General features: G+C 35.9%; 1 protein-coding gene across 13 annotated transcripts in view; it reads right to left on the minus strand.

Moving 5' to 3' along the window:
• The window catches only part of LOC106882686 (vitamin D3 receptor), a 761,413-nt gene that overhangs the window by 58,628 nt on the left and 687,806 nt on the right, over nt 1-14,979 (minus strand). For all 13 annotated transcript variants that reach the window (XM_052965751.1, XM_052965745.1, XM_052965755.1 and 10 more), the window contains one exon: nt 4,018-4,169. In XM_052965751.1, coding sequence (XP_052821711.1) covers nt 4,018-4,125 — 108 coding nt within the window. In that variant the 5' untranslated portion in view covers nt 4,126-4,169. The remainder of the gene's footprint in view (nt 1-4,017; nt 4,170-14,979) is intronic.

Consider the following 14,979-nt stretch of genomic DNA (forward strand, 5'->3'; position numbering starts at 1 on the left):
GAGAGAGAGGGAGGGAGAGAGAGAGAGAGAGAGAGAGAGAAAGAGAGAGAGAGAGAGAATTGTGTCTGGCTAGATTGATTTCACACACACCCATGCATATCAAAATCATATAAATTAAGGAAGACATATTGATATAACCACATTTTTCAGTTCAGTCTTATTCCAGGAGGTACACACTGAGCATGTTCTGAACTGGTTTATGCAGTGCTTCTGCTTATGCACACACGCACACACACAAACATGGAGAAAGAGGTTCAGAGGTAGATGGAGAGATAAAAAGTTGGGAACAGAAGTAAAAGATGCTCAAAATAGGCAGCAGTTTACTACTGTGTTCTTCGCATTTGGAAACTCCCAACCTTAATAATTTCTCACATAACTAATCAATTTATTCACTTCAACTGTATGTGATTTAAGATTCTCTGACCATAATCATATTGATTACCTGTACCTTATTTTAGCACATTGTTCTCATCTTAATTATTTTAATATTATTTTTATCTGGGTGTTTTCCTATATACTTTTTATCATTATATTAAAGGCAGCACTAGTCTACAAATATACAGTCATAAACTTTCACCTCTTTGAAGATTTTTTTCTGTTCTTCGCTTTTTATCTCTCCATCTTTAGTGTATATATATATATATATATATATATATATATATATATAATAGATTACTCTATTCCTGATCTGTCATTATTTGTGGCCATAGCTGTTAACATTAGCTTTCATCTTGAGGAACTAATATGTCAGTCTTTATCTATAGTTCCCCTACTTGAGTGTATTTCTGACAACCTTCTGTTAATAACTTATTTCTTTGTCTTCTATATCCTTCCCTCCTTATACTGGGTCATCCCATAAATAATGCGGTTTTTTTATACTTCTTTTACTTTTCAAAATTAAGATAAAGTTTTTTTTAAATCTAAAATATACTCTCCTTCATTTTCTACAATACTCTTTCATCTATCTAGTAGACTTTCAAGGCCCCTCTTCCAAAATTCACTTGTCCTTGACAAAAAGTACTCCTCCAGTACTGTTCTGACCTCATCTACAGAATCCATATTTTTTCCGTCCAAACGATTTTGAAAACTGCGGAATAAAGGATAATCAGAGGGGGAAATGTCCAGCAAATGTGGAGGGTGGGACATTGTTTCCCATTCAAACTGCTCCAGCCTCTGGAATGTCATCCTTGTTGTATGTGGCTGAACAGTATCCTGATGGAAGAACACCTTTCATCTTGAAACCAAAGATGGTCGTTTTACTTCTGGTGCTGACTTAAACTGCTCAAGCTGCTCGCAGTAGATCTCCTTTGTTATCGTTTGGTTTGGGTTTAAAAGTTCAAGGTGAACTAAACCTTTCATTTCCCACCAAAAATATTACAACATCTTACATGGGTGAAGACCTTCTTTAGCCTGGGATGCCAGTGTTTCTCCCCATGTCTTCGGCGCTTGACATTTTTATAGAGAACCCATTTCTCGTCACCAGTCACTATTCGGTCCAAAAAAAAAAGGTTCATTAGTGAGAATTAACAGCAAAGAAGAGCACATATTCACTCTCTGTGTGCGACTAAACTCAGAAAGTTTGTGAAGAACTCACTGACCCAATTTGTTGAGTTTTCCCATGGCATGCTGGTGTTGATGAATGGTTGAACGACCAAATCCAAGCTTCTCTGCAAGTTCCTCAACAGCTACGATGGGATTTTGTTCCACCAGGGTTTGCAGGATGTCCTCGTCAAGCTCTAAAGATCTTCTGGGACGAGGCTCGTCTTCTAGGCTGTAGTTTCCAGCTGAGAATTTCTGGAACCACCATTGACATTGTCTTAAGCTTATTGTCCGATCCCCATATACTGAATTAATATTCCTTGGACTTTCTGTTGCCATGTTGCCTTTATTGAACTCATAAAGCAAGATATGCTGAATACGCTCCTTTGTCACTTCCATTATAGCTTTGAAAAAATAACTGTTAAAATCGAATTGCACTCTTCAAAACTTGCACTAAGAATAAGACAAGGTAAAATTACTACCAGCTTTCATAGCAAGTTGATGCAGGTAGTTTATCTCGTCCCCTTCCAACTTTTAGTTCATGCAATTAAAAAAAAAAACGCATAATTTATGGGATGACCAAATATTTAAAACACTAATTTTTGCTATGAAAACCAGTATCTAGTTTGATGTTACCTTTGTAACTAAATCTCAAGAAATAATAAGTAGAACTTTCCTTTAATACTGTGTGAACATTAATTTATAAGTATAACCTATTGTGTTAATTAATGTAAAAAATCCCACTGATTATTGATATAATCATCACTGATTAAAAAATGTAATACTGTCATCTTCAATCCTTTTGTTTGTTTACTTTTATATTCTGTGATGAATGTACCAGCTTCATAATTGGTACTTTTCCTAGGATTTACAGTCTCTCTGCGATGTCATTTGGGTTTACAGAATACTTTTTCCTGATTTTCTTGCCCATACATTTGGAGTGCTGACTTGGTATTTGTCTGAATTTCCTAAATTCTTATTCCCTCTAGTACACACACATGTATATATGCTGTGTATATACTGTATGTATACACTTAGAATGTGGGTGTGAACAGGGATGACAGATTCATGCTCTATAATGACACTTTCAAGAAACAAGTTATAACAATTTCCAATGTATTTGGCCTCTGTATGAAGGTGAGATGTCAAATCTAAGCTTCCTGGATATAACAATTTACCTAGTCTCTGTGGCCACAGGAGTCGTCCAAAAATAGTAAACTCCACAAACATAGGAAAAAGACAGTATGGTCACAGATGGGATGTTTTTAATCATAAATCTGGTTGATCTGCACTAGAGTTAACCAACAATGACAAAAAGAGTATCCCATCCTAACTGATAAACACCACATAACTAAATCTGTGGTGTCTTATAGTCTCTGATGACCTTTCATGGCAACAATACAACAATTATATTAACAAAGCAGTATTCTTAAGGATAGATTTCCACATTAGAACATGAAAAGGTCTTATATCAAAATAGATTCAAGTCGTAGGTTTATCTCCCTTTAGAGCAGTGCTCCGCGACCTTTTTTCCCTTGTGGTACACATATATTCTTTTCAAAATTTGACAGCACACCTGAACTAAAAACATGTCTAAAAGTAAAGGGGAAAAAATTATATTCAGGTTACACTGTGGCACACCTAGCATCGTCTTGTGGAACACCAGTGTGCTGAGACATACTGGTTGCGGAGCATTGGTTTAGAGTACTGTCTGACACCATCCACCCATTCAGCCATACATACAGATGCATATATATATATATATATATTATATCTCCAGCACTGTATTACCTCTACCTCCAGCCTAAGCAAAAGATGAAGGTCACCAAATATTCTCTTACCAGAACACTACAATCACAAGTACAATAACTTTCTGTATTGTTCACTTGTATTTTGTATTACTATTCCAACAGTCTCTTTTCCTGTGGAATTTTAAACTTTTTCACCTATCCACATCCTACTCATCCTTGCTGTTGTAATCATTTTACCCCAAAACTGCATCTCACTAGAACATTTTCTCAATATATTCAACTTATATTAAATAGTGACCAACAGATTTAAAGAATTTCAAAGCTAGACAGCAACAGTCATATTGATTAACACAGCTTGGAAGGGATTGCAAAAGTCACATCCACTGTTCTTGTTCATTAAATCAGATAACGAAAAATACACACATGCAGAGGATAGGGTTCAGGGTTACAGATGAAGAACTTTTAACCTAAAGATACTGCGCAGAAAACCCGAAAGCAACAAACACTGAACTGGTGTTTAATTATATGAATAAGATATTTTTAACCAGTTGAGAAGCAACAACTAGATTAATATGGTTATTCATTAGAGAGATTAGGAAAAAGTTTTGGTGTATGTGATGGGTTGAGACTGGTAAATATATTTGGCTCCAAAACTAATTTTTATTAAAAAAAAACAAAAAAAAAAATCAAATCAAAACAAAGTTAATGGAAAAAGCAATATAGTTACCATGGGCATGCTGTTGGAGGATTCCTCCATGATATCCGGGCTCTGTTTGCAGGTTGTCCCCACTTCGGAGGTGCCATTTGGCTTCAACGTATCGGTACGTGTAGTCATTTTTCATAGTAAACCCGTTTCATACAACACTAATACGTGAAGATCTGCAAAAAAGAAAAAGAAACAATTCAAAAGATAAATACCAGCAACTAAACAATAGGCATATAAACAGTAAATAGTAACAATGTAAACCTTTTATATATATATATATATATATGTGTGTGTGTGTGTAGCATAAATCATTATTAGTATAGGTTGGACTGTTTGAGAGGACCCAATGGGTCCAAGGAGTGCACTGTGCGTGCTCCAAAGTCAGCTTTGTTATGGTTTCTACAGCTGGAAAATCATTAGAGCATTGCAGTATTTCTTCTGGCTCTTTACATTCTGTGTTCAAATCCTGCAAAAACCAGCTTTGCTTTTTATCCCACTGGAGTCAATAAAATAAAGTACCAGTCAAATAATGAAGTTGATGATATCAACTAATACCCTCCTCTCAAAATTACCAACTTCATGCCTAAATTAGGAACAACTAAATCCACTTTAGCTTGTCTCGATGCATAAACATTATAACAGCTCTTATAGCTAATTGGCCAAAATTGAGCTACATAATATGTGTTCCAATATTTCATTAACAAAAAAAAGTAAAGAAAAAAATGTATATCAATTAACATTTTAAATCTGCTTCTCCACACTTGCATGGGTTCAATTGGTGACTAATCATCTCAGCTCTTGTCACAGTTCCCTGTCATCCGATATCTACAGCAACAGATAAAATTACCATGTTTTCTTTTGATCCAATTTTTATAACTGGATGCTCTTTCCTAACCAAACACTTTACAACACAAGACTGAGGGCATTTCATCAAGCCACTGACACTAAACATAATCAGTTTTTGTTTGAAGTTACAGATTACTGATCTTCTAGACTGGTTGCCAACACTGCTGCCAACACAGTCCACATTTCCACCCTTAATTACTTCCTTTTTGGGGGGCTTGGATTTTACAGTTAAAAATCCTTCCTATCACCAGCTACTTTAAAGCATAAACTGAGGACATTTTATTGTGCCATCTGCACCAGAGATGTCTGTGCTCTCTTAGATGGGTTACTTTGGCTGCAGTTTGCAAAACTTACATTTCCCATGTCAATGTAGAGAAATTGATCACTATATAGTCTTACTAATAGTAGAGACCATGGATCTATTTTAAAACGGGGCCACATTTTTCATTAATGTTTTACGTAGTGTTTTTGGTACGGAAAGACTTTCAAACTTCGTATACTTATCTATTTTGTGTTATAGAACAGATAAAATATTTTTGTATTCGAATTTATTTCATGTAAAAAATTGTCTTATTTCGATAATTTCAACCAATCACTGACAAGTATTCAGTTGTTTACATTTACTCCTTTGGCTGATTAAGCGATGTAAAGCGTATTTAATCTCTATACCTTCGTTTTATTTGCTTTTTTCATTTTAAATTTGCTTTAACCCTAACCCTAACCATAGGGTTAGGGTTAGGGTTAATTGTTTCAGAATTGTTTGTTTATGTAGTCGGCACTTAATGTATATCGGCTGAATGGACGTCAGTGATTGGTTGAAATTACAGAAATACAACAACTTTAACATGGAATAACTTAGGGATTTCTTTTTTTTTTTAAGAAGACTAAGAGAAAAAGATGTTTTATATGACACATTCTACCAGTGTTCCAAGTTTCAAAGTGTTTCGTTAATGAAAAATGTGGCCCCCGTTTTAAAAAAGATCCGAGACCATTAACAACAAAGCTAATGTGAGAAATTTTATTCAGTGTAGCAGCCATAGCAAATCCACACCTTTTTTTATATGTGAGATTTTAAAATGCCATACTTTACAATAAAGATAGGATAGACAGACAGAAAAAAACACTATTGAAATGATTTATTTGAACAACTTTCTCTGCAATAGTAAGACAGAGTGACCAAATCTACTCAACAAAAGCACTAGTAATGTCAACAAACAGCAAAGTCAATGATTGGTATTATTGTCGTGAAGAGGAACATTTTAGAATACTGTAGTTACAAGATATTAGGCCAGATGTCTAGGTCCATGAGTTATCATTAGTAGGGTATTCTGACTTTCAATTTCCTCCAGGAATAGTGCACCCATTATCCAATATGAGTTTCTTTTATAATGATATGGTGTGGCTTCTGAGAAACTTGGCTGCTATTTCTAACAAGTCGGTCAACTGCATAGAGATTTCTTCATCGGCTTCAGTGACTTTAGTGAACCAACATAATTGTATCATCGATCATATGAGATGCAGTTACCCAATGTTATAGTTATTTGCTAGGGTGGACTTACATTATAGCATCAGTCCTAATTGCTACCGTAAGCTGACACCATGGCAATGGTCCTGGCAGTCAGTGTGGATTGACATCCTTATCATTAATCATAATGGCTCATATACGCTCAAACATAGCATCAGTAACCAGCTACTAAGGAGGATATAAACCAGAGCTTTAATCATTACTCTGATTTATATTAGTAGGATGGCATTATAATAGCAGTCATAGTTTCACAGAGATGCCTTATACATATATACATCAACAAGTATATAGTTCAGCTTCACACCGAATGCAAGTAAAAACTTGGAGGCATAAATACAATACACAAAAGCAATAACATGTTTTGAGACACCAAAACACACACACACACTAATAAGCATACTTAAACACACTGACACATGTATACAATCAGTATATTTAAATACACGCATGTATACACTTGCATAATCTATAAATTAAGATACTTTTGAAACCATTGGCTTTGACAGTGAATAATTTAAAAGTGGGTGTGTTGAATGGGGCAGTTCTGATTGTGAAGATTTATGATCAAAGATAGTTCAGCTAAGGCCATTCTGTCTTTTTCTAAAGTGCAGAGAACTCAGGACTATATTATCCAAAGTACAATTCTAAGATGGTACTGTGCATTTCAAAGGGAGTTTAGCTGGTATTTCTAGCAGGTAAAGCATACACAAAGAGGTTCCCACTTGTGGTGGTTTTGGAGGTAGTGGTAGTTGTTGTATGCAATGATGATGATAGTAATGGTATTAGGGTTAGATAGGGCAGTGACAGTGGTAATGTGGAATATTATTAGTAAATGTAGTAAAAAAATTGCAATAATTGTGTAGGGTAATAGCATACCTTGGTAGATGGTAAGAATAAAGAAGAGCTCTAGAGACATCAATAGATAACGAGACAGACAAAGAGAGAAATACAAGAATAGAGGATGAGTGAAAGTGGGAAATAAAGGACACACAAGAAATATACAAATCTCCCCTCATTGATATATATATATATATATATATATATATATATATATATATATATATAGATATGTGTGTGTATGTATGTATACACACACTCACACTGGAAAAGAAAGAAAAATTGACAGAAAGATAGGGAAATGAAGTAAAGTAATTAATAAGAAAATGTGAGAGAGAAAGAGAAAGACAGAGAGTAAATGAGACTTTTAGCAGTTTACATAAAATATGTTTCTCCATGGTAACAAGATGAATTTAAAGTTGGAATTGTATTGGTAATTGTGACTGTAGCAATAAACAATTCTATAACCACACTTGCTGGACATTAATCTTTAGACTGATGGTTCAATAGTTTTATAACAAGAACAGATGGCTGTGTTGCTGGTATTAATATCAACTCTTAGTAAATAAACAGGGAACTGGTTGCTGATAACAGCTGGTATCGACTCACTGGTAAACACCAGATCACTTCACCAACAGTTGATATTGGTCAATGGTTGTTTATGGTATGAAACAGTAGACAGTGTTATGATGGTGGGAGTGAGTCTTGTAATAAAGTGGGTGGTTGGAACCAAGTCACTGAAGACTTTGTCTCCATGGTAATGTGCATCTGAGTCAAGTTGATCTGATAGATTCCATCTTTCTCCAAACTACAACAGAGGGGAGTATTTTGAGGTCTGCATTGCAAGTTAGCAAAAAATTTGTCAGTTACATGGCGTTCACTATTGACACTAACACAATAACAACTCTAGGACATGAATGGTGGATAGCAGTTATTTTCATTCAGGCAGTGTGTTCCACTTTACCATTCATCTGTTCATATTCAGTACAGTAAGTACCAGCCATAAAGTTTGTGACCAAGTTTAAGTGAAAGAAATCAATTCTGCTTTCTTCCATACCCTTTCTACTAAAGGCACAAGACCTGAAATTTTGGGGAAGGGGACTAGTCATTACATCGACCCCAGTGTTTCACTGGTACTTAATTTATCAACCCCGAAAAGGATAAAAGGCAAAGTCGACCTTGGTGGAATTTGAACTCAAAATGTAGCGACAGACAAAATACCGGCAACACCTCCATGATCGCTTCAGACTGGCCAGCGTGACAGCTCGCGAGGCTATTGGCACTGGACAGCAGCCTATCAGCAATGACACAGTACGATGTCAACTGGCCACCAACAACCTGCATTGCCGTCATCCTGCTCAAGATCGTGCCCTCACTGCCTGTCACGACTACAGTGGGTTACACAGCACCGACATTGGCGGTATCAACAGTAGAAGTCAACAGTCTTCTCTGAGGAGAGCCAGTACTGTGTTCCCTCCTTGGATGGCAGAGTGAGGGTGTGGAGTAGGAGGGGTGAACACTACAGAGACATATGGGGTAGCCAAAGCATCATCGTTTGGGGTGCTATAGGCCTGAATCAGAGAATTGGGCCCCATGTGTTCTAAAATATTGGTGCTGGCAGAGGGAACGCTGTCTCCTGTATGGCCAGGATCACTATGGACTTCCTGTATTAGCACAATACAGAACTGTAATAAGAAAAAGAGATGACACAGAGAAAGCAAAGGTCATGTGAAATTCATTAGCTGTTTCTGCTACAAGATGCAGTGCACTTCATATTCAAGGCTCTGATGAAGCTATAAGATATTATCCAGGCACTCAACTAAGAGTCCACTGCATCTTATAGTAGAAACAGCTATAAGCTAATGGAGTTCTTAACATAACCATTGTTTTTTTTCCATGTCATCTCTTTTTCTTACACACACACACACATCAATCCAAATTAGTTCATCACATTTTTAAAATTTATAATTTGTATTTGATTCCAACAATTGTAATCCCCACCAAGACCATTTTTTCAGTTTGTTTGTAGTCCTTTACCAAAGTAAAATAACTAAGCATTTGAGTAGGCAAGAGATATAACTGCATTGAACATTGAACTACTTAAATAGGAATTTTATTGTTATTATTATTATTAAAGGCAGAATCATGAAAATATCTGATAAAATGCTTTATTTACAACTCTTCACATTCTGAGTTCAAATCCTGTTGAGGTGAGTTTTGTTCTTCAATCTTCTGGGGTCAATAAAATAAATGCCTGTTGAGCACTGAGATGGATGTAATCAACTACCTCCACACTACTAAAATTTCAGGCCACATGCCTATAGTAGAAAGGATTATTATTATTATTAATACAGAAACCTCATTATTATTATTATAAAGGTGGCCATCCTTTCGGGGGTTGATAAATTAAGTACCAGCTGCATACTGGGGTCGATGTAATTGACTCGCCCCCTCCCCCAAAATTTCAGGCCTTGTACTTATAGTAGAAAGGATTATTATAAAGGCAGCGAGCTGGCAGAATGGTTAACATGCCAGGCGAAATGCTTAGTGGTATTTTGCCCATCACTACATTCTAAGTTCAAATTCTGCAGAGGTCGACTTTGCCTTTCATCCTTTTGGAGTTCAATAAAATAAGTATCAGTAGAACATTGGTGTTGATATAATGGATTCATCCACTCCCCCAAAATCGCTGCCCTTGTAACAAATTTTGAAACGATTATTATTATTATTATGGACAGTGGATTGTAAGAATCATGAGAGTTTCTGACAAAATTCATTGCTGTGTTTGTTCTCGCTCTTTGCATCCAAATCCTACTGAGATTAAACTTGTCATCCATCCTTCTGGGTTGATAAAAGAACCAGACAAAATTTAGGAGCCATGGTAGCAGAATCATTATACCATCAGAAAAATTGCTTTGCAGTATTTGTTCAATTCTTTACATTTTGAGTTCAAATCCTATTGCAATCAACTTAGCTTTTTATCCTCTGAAGAGTCGATAGATTAAAGTAAAGTTCCAGTTAAGTATTGGAGCTGATGCTATCTACTAACCCACTTCATTTCAAAATTGCTGGCCTTGTGCCTAAATCAGAAAATAATAAATATTGCTGCTTTCCTTATATATATATATATATATATATATATATATGTGCTATAGAAAACTGAACATCAGATAGTATGCTAAGCTACATAAGCGCCGACTAAAGCCGTTTCAAATGTGGCCTAATTTTTTTCTTTTCAAATATCGTGGATTTATCGAGGACTACGTTATTCAAAGTGCCGTGGAAGAAGAATGGATAAAAGAAAGAAAAGCATACGGATGGTTTGAATACCTTTAGTCACATGCCTGCTTTAAATAACGTAATTCTGTATAAATACACTTTATTTATCAGAAATCGATTTGGCTGCTATTTCTAGAAGCCAAATTCTTTACAATGATAATCATTAAAAGGACACAATTTTCATAACGCACCATTAAAATGAGATGTCCCCGCCCCCACATCCACCCTTATAATGTTTTCAGTGCAAGAGTGTGTCATTCGGCTACTCGCTTGTTTTCATCAGCAAGCAAATTTTCGAGCGTTTAGCAACGGGCGATATGAGTACAACAAGAGTTGACTCCCTTAGATCGACTGAACTAATTGGTCAAAAGTACCGCTGGAAATTTAACAGCGGTTTCTATTGGGATATTAAAAAGAAACCGTGAGTGAGAGGTGTCAACAGTCTCGCACCAACTTAGTAAATAAAACGATATTAATGATTTCTATCAGCGATAAAAGCTAAACACAGTCCCATATTTTGAGGGAAGATGTAGTTGTTAAGATTAACTCTAGTTATTCACCAGTACTTTATTTCTATCAACAAGATTTGAGCAACCAAATAATGTAAAGGAGTCACAGCTAAAATACTGCTAAATATTTTGTTCGCTGTTACATCAATCTTACTGTCTACCCGTCTAACAACAATAATAAAGATTTCTGAACATAAACATAAGAGCACAACAAAACTGCGTATATGTTGGGGATAGGGATGCAATTATTTGTTTGACTCCAGTACTTGGGTGGTTAAAGACAAAGTCAACTTCAGCAAGAATTCAGAAAGCAAACGGATGTAATTAAATACTGAAAGGGCATTATTGCCTGTCTCATTACTGACTCTGCCATCTGCCTCGATATCGCGTCCCGCTCGCTGCTCTGTGATGCAACGTTAATGTGTGTATACAACAGACACACGACATCCCTTCTCTTTATCCCTCTCCTACACGTGCACAAGCAAAATCATCAGTCGGTTTGACCTTGTTAATTAAGCAGTTAAACATAATAGACATGTGTTTTCCTGTACCATATTAACTCAGCTTCTAAATTCTTTTGAACCCAATGAACGACAGTTGTATGTGTGAACAGAAGACATACGATATAACATTCTTATACACACACACAGGCGCACGAATAATACTGGATATTTTTTTTATTTGGTACTAGGCCCCGCCAGTCGATCCCTCGGGTTTATTGCAAACGAGAAATTGTGACGTGCATGCCTTTTAAAAAAAGTATTATTAGCAGAGCGAAATCGAGTTCTAAAATATGTCTCTTGCAGTAATCTTTCGTTTAATGTACATATAATGCTGGACAATAAAGTGAACGGAAATCAATTATGAAACATTTCTACGGTAAATCAGTCTTGATTTCGATGAAAGTTCTCTCATATCATATATCTTAGAAAATGATATCATGTAACTCTTCAAGTTGGATAGAGATTATCTGAAGTCATTTACTTTTGATGAAACTCCATGTTCGTCCTGTTCGTATGCAACTTTGCATCACTGGAATCAACGAAATCAAAACTGGTTTATTGTTTAATGATTTGGCCGCTATTTTCCCTTTTACTTTGTTATTTGCTATTTGTTATATGTATATGCAACGGAAGATCGTCTCTCAGGCTCACCAATAACTTTTAGTTAACCGTATAACAATATAAAATGTTTCTTACTTATTTAAAAAGCCTGATTTGATTTAATGAGAATGGTTAGCAGTACAGTATCTAGAATATAGTAAGTAATAATAATCAAATTCGTACAACCAATCTTATTTATGCGAAAAATAAACTCGGTTAATGTACGACAAGTTTAATGCACCGAAACAGAAAAAGGACGATGTGGTTATTAATTAGCACCCGACGAAATGAAGTCTGACCATTTACTGTTGCCATTAAATTTGACTATTGAAATTTGTTTAATTTAGAGAGCCTTTAATCTCGGAAGTATTCTAGTTACTGGATAAATGTTAAACGCACATCCGTTCATAAAAAGTTGAATGTAGCACAGGACTGAAGTAACTAACCAGTTAGTGTGAAACCTGTAGACTACACGACGTTTGCCACTGGGTTAATGCGGCACTGGTCATTGGAATTAACGCACCAACACAATATAGAAAGTGATGGTATTTAATTAACCCTTAGGAAGTCTAATTTTATTTAAGAAAGGTCTCGTAGAGATTATTGTAGTTATTACAAAGAATGTAGGCATGGAAAAATCAAAATCATCAATTATATCTTGCTCACGGTATTAATACCGATTGGGGATGAAAGGGAAAAACAATGACCTCCACAAGATTGTGAAGATGTAGGTATTGCCGGCTGATTATAAAGATCACTTGATAATCATAAAGTCCCACATTTGATTACGCTGCGCGGCGACTAAAACAGGTCTCTTTGATCACGATCTCGTGTCGATACAAGCCTTTTGCTTGAAACTAGGTAGACAAACTGTACAAAAGTGTGGTGTACTCGTTATGTTCTTGGTTTATTTAGGCAAAATGATTAAAGAATGAGTTCTTAGAAAAGTTAAGGAGTGCTTTCCATCTGAAAAAATTTTTTTTGCAAATGGTAGAATCTTTCCGTTATTTTATTTATTCGATAGTATATACTGAAGTTTGTCACTTTAATACAGAAACGTCCCGATGGGATCTTTTTTTTTCTTTTTAAATTTGCTGTTTTACCCTAACCCTAACCCTATCACCGATAGAATTGTTTCAGAATCGTTTGTTTATGTAGTCGGCACTTAATGTATATCGGCTGAATGGACGTCAGTGATTGGTTGAAATTACAGAAATACGACAACTTTAACATGGAATAACTTAGGGATTTCTTTTTTTTTAAAGAAGACTAAGAGTAAAAGATGTTTTATATAACACATTCTACCAGTGTTCCAAGTTTCAAAGTGTTTCGTTAATGAAAAATTTGGCCCCCGTTTTAAAAAAGATCCTCCCGATGTTTTGTATTGTTTTGTTCAGCTTCCGATTACCTGATCATGTAGATCTTTTGACTAAAGCTAAAGAATTCCTGCCGTTACCATTCTGCCTACAACAAAATGATAATTCCCTTCTTCAGACGGTTAGTAGAGTATGATTCAAGGGATGTTTTGCATCTATGTCTATTAAGTCAAACGACCATAGTGTATCTCATTGCTTAACGTTCTACGGAAGAATCTCAAAAATATACTGTTTTCTGTTTAGCCAAATAAGTTTTGAACCATACTAAAAAATTACGTTAAATTTCCAACAGTTTAAGCATTTTAAATAATTTTTGGTGGGATGTCAAAGGCTTTTGCTATATCCAAATAAATAGCATCAATATAGAAATCCTAATCAAATAAAGTAATCTATTCAGGCTTTTTAGTCATTAAGTCATGTTGAAGTTTGGAAATTAAATTTGATGCAAGTACTCAAACAATTTTTTCATATAATAGATTCTATTACTTTACAACATAAAACTCAACAAACAAATAAAGCAGTAACTTTTAACTGAATTTTGTGAGTCTATTTTGTGAATTGGAGTGACTTTCAAAAACTTCGACACATCAGATTATTTTATTTATTTGAAATAATATCTAAATGTGTTACAGGAATGTTCGGCGATGCAATACACAATTTGCTTATTTTAAAACGCCAAAGGAATGTCATCAATTCTTGGAGCAGACTGATACGCTAGTTTATCAACTCCAAAGGTGTGACAGTTGATTTTTCATCCGGTGCAGCAGTAATCATCATCATCATTTAACGTCCGTTGTCCATGCTGGCATGGGTTGGACGGTTTCACCAAGGCTGCACCAGACTCAAGTCTCATTTGGCATGATTTCTACGGCTGCATGTTCTTCCTAACGCCAACCACTCCGAGAGTATAATTCATGCTTTTATGTGCCACCGGCACGAGTGCCAGTTGCGGACACAAGTATCTGCCACAACTACGATTTGATGAGTTTTCTTCTTAAGCACGGTATATTGCCAAAAGTCCCGGTCATTTGCCATTGCCTCCGTGAGGCCCAACGCTCGAAAGGTGGTTTTTACGTCCCGCCGTCACGGTTGCTAGTTACGCTACACCGGTATCGGCCACGTTGCCTCCGTAAGGCCCAACGCTCAGAAGGTACTTTTTATGTGCCACGGGCACGAGTGCCAGTTACGCGACACCACTATCGGCTACGACTACGATTTCACTTGGCTTGACGGGTCTTCTCAGGCAATAAAAAGGCCAAAATATATACAAATAAAAGACGTGGTGTATCAACAGATGCAATATCCGTCTTCACCCACTTAACTTTTTTCACATTAAATTCCGATATAAACGTAATCTACACTATCTGACAGGTAAAAATATCCTCTCCTCACTATGAAAAATCGTAATCGTTAATCGTAATTGACACCTGAAACGTATTTGTAGAAAATTTCATTGAAATAAATCCATTATTCAGAAAGTTAAAAGGAAACGAATTTGTCGGGGGGGG

Source organism: Octopus bimaculoides, chromosome 2 (assembly GCF_001194135.2).
Source record: "Octopus bimaculoides isolate UCB-OBI-ISO-001 chromosome 2, ASM119413v2, whole genome shotgun sequence".
Lineage (NCBI taxonomy): Eukaryota > Metazoa > Mollusca > Cephalopoda > Octopoda > Octopodidae > Octopus > Octopus bimaculoides.